The 2,577-nt window shown below is 59.0% G+C and overlaps 1 protein-coding gene across 1 annotated transcript in view; it reads right to left on the minus strand.

The window, feature by feature from the left end:
• Positions 1–2,577, minus strand: part of LRIG1 (leucine-rich repeats and immunoglobulin-like domains 1) — a 25,329-nt gene that overhangs the window by 19,626 nt on the left and 3,126 nt on the right. The window contains 1 exon segment of the mRNA XM_006779663.2: positions 700–855. Coding sequence (XP_006779726.2) covers positions 700–855 — 156 coding nt within the window.

The following is a 2,577-nucleotide window of genomic DNA, read 5'->3' on the forward strand; positions in this document are numbered from 1 at the left end:
AGGGCCCAGGGGAAGACAGACAGCTCACCACCCAGCTCTCCACTCGTTCTTCACAGGAAGTGGAGGACAGACTGCCACCCAGACTGCCGCCGTGAGGCTGAAACATCCAAGTGTATTCTGGGCGCCGAGCTGCGACACCCGATGGAGAGAAGCGAGGCCGCTGAGCCCGGAGCCCAGGGGTGCACCCCGTGCGGGGAGGCCTGGCTTTCCCGCAAGCAGCTCCCCCACCTCATCTGTTCCCCGTGGGCCGGGGCCGGGAAGGAGGGTTGCAGGCAGCTGTGGGAAGCCTGGTCTGTGTCCCAGAGAGCGGACACCTGGCCGGCACTAAGTCAGGTTTCCATCTGCTCTCTCACCAACCAGAGACCCTTTTCTTTGTCCTTTCTCTTTGGTCCTTACCGCGACATGCTTATTGACTTTAGAGGGACGGGAAGGCTGCAAGAGAAGCATCGATGTGAGAGAGCATCGACTGGCTGCCTTCTGTACTTGCCCTGAGCGGAATTGAACCCACAACCTTCCAGTATATGGAGTGACACTCCCCAGTTCTTTTCCAGCTGATTATGTAAAAGTGTGAGCCTGCACAGAGCAGCTCAGTTTTGGGTCCAATGCTGACTGGCAGCCGGTGGAAGGGGCCCCAACGAAGCAGCTGGCTGCTCACTGCCCTCCCAGCGGGAGCGCCGCCCGCCCCCCCCCGCCCCCTACGGTGAGATGTACAAGACACGCAGGTTTCTGAGTCCCTTGAAGGCGCCTTCCGCAATGTGGCTGATGGAGTTGTGGCTGAGGCTCAGGATGCTCAAGTTACTGAGGTAGGCCAATTTCCCCTCGTCCAGCCGAGTGAGGTTGTTGAAGGACAGAATCCTGTGGAGATGGGGCGGGGGGGAGGGAGCAACGTCACTGCAGGTTCCCGCTCCCCTCCTGGGCATCAGCCATGCCAGCCGGGCCTCAGCAGGAGGGGACAGCACCAGCATCCTGGGGGTAGAGTGGTCAGGCAGCTGCGACCCTGCAGGGCCTGGCACCCAGTCTGACTCCTGGGATGTTCGTGGAGGTCACAGAGACCAGGAAGTGTGGTGACCGAGGACTATGCAGAGGCCACGCAGCTCAGGAACGCTCAAGGCTCAAGGTTCCAGCCCTCACGTGGGTGCCCAGGGCCTGTCCCGACCCAGACTCTGAGAGGCTTTCTCGGTAGGGGCTGGAGATTGACAGGGCCCCAGCGTGTGCACAGGGAGCAGGCGCCCAGGTAGGCTCCCTACATCGGCCAGCAGAGGGCACCACTAGCCACCACCTGGCACAAGCCTTCCTCACAGGCCTTCGGCCTGACCTGGGCATCTCCCTGGGCACCAGAGCCTCCTGTCCAGACTTCTATGGTGACCCCACCCCCACCCCCCCACTGTCAGCTGACCAGCTTTCCTGAGCGTCAGAATCAAACCTCCCTTCCTCCGGGCACCCCCTGCCCCTCTCTCACAGCCCTGCCTTGCTTGGTTCCTTGGTGTGTTAAGTCATCTATCCTTGAAAAATGGGAAATTTGGTCTAGGGCAGGAATACAGACAATAAATTTGGAGAAGACTGACAAGACTTTAACAGCAGCAGGGAGTGAGTTCTCTCCCTCCGGCAGAAATAAGTCCTGGTGTCTGTCAGTCGCAGAGACCTGGCAGGAGATCAAACTTACATCCTCACCTGCAGTCAAAGGATGTAGCTTAAACGAGGGGTGGTAAGCGGTCCTAAATCTGGCCTCGAGGTGCCGTGGGTGTTGGGCAAGCTGCTAGGCCGCAAGGGCCCTGCTGTGACCCCCTCTACTCCTCTACCCCTCTTCAGGGCACAGACGAGCCTACACTGCCCTCAGCCTCTCACAGCTGCTCTGGCCCCAGGGCCCATGCCCCTGCCGCGGGCGCGCGGACCTGGGAGACCCTGCTGCTTCCCTGGCTGCCAGGCCCGGATGGCAGGAGACCATGGGTCTTGGGGTTCCTGATCGGGTTCCAGCCTGAGCCAGGAGCAGGCAGGAGCCACCAGGACCACGTGAGAATGCCACGCAACGGCACCGGGTACATCTTTCTTGCAGTCACGACTGAAAAACAGAAAGCCCACCCCAACCCTCTTCTAAAAGGTAGAGGAGCACCCTGGACTAGAACTGAGAAACCTTGAGCTTATTGAACTGAAATAACAAACGCAATGAAAATCCACTTTTTTCCTCCAAAATAACCATCTTTTAGACCTGGGACAGGGGCAGGGGCATGTGCACCGGCCGCCCGCCTTGGCCCGCTGCAGCCCGCCCAGAGAAGCCTCGCGCCGCCTCAGGGACCTGGGACACCAGCGTGGGCTCCCAGGCCCAGCCAGGGCATGCCGGGTACTCTCCCAAAGGGACGAGGGGCCGTCTGTCTCAGTAAACCGCAGGCCCAGGCCCAGAGCCCTGACTGGAAATCGAACCAGCAACTTCAGTGCACGGGACTGTGCCAAATCAACTGAGCCACACCTGCCATGGCATGTAAGCCATTATTGATTTATGTTGGAAATTGAGCAAAGCTAACTTTGGCCATTTAAAATGTTTAAGTCTTTTTGTGAGATATTTTAAAAATTCTTCTGTGA

The sequence above is a fragment of the Myotis davidii genome, unplaced genomic scaffold, assembly GCF_000327345.1.
Source record: "Myotis davidii unplaced genomic scaffold, ASM32734v1 scaffold189, whole genome shotgun sequence".
Lineage (NCBI taxonomy): Eukaryota > Metazoa > Chordata > Mammalia > Chiroptera > Vespertilionidae > Myotis > Myotis davidii.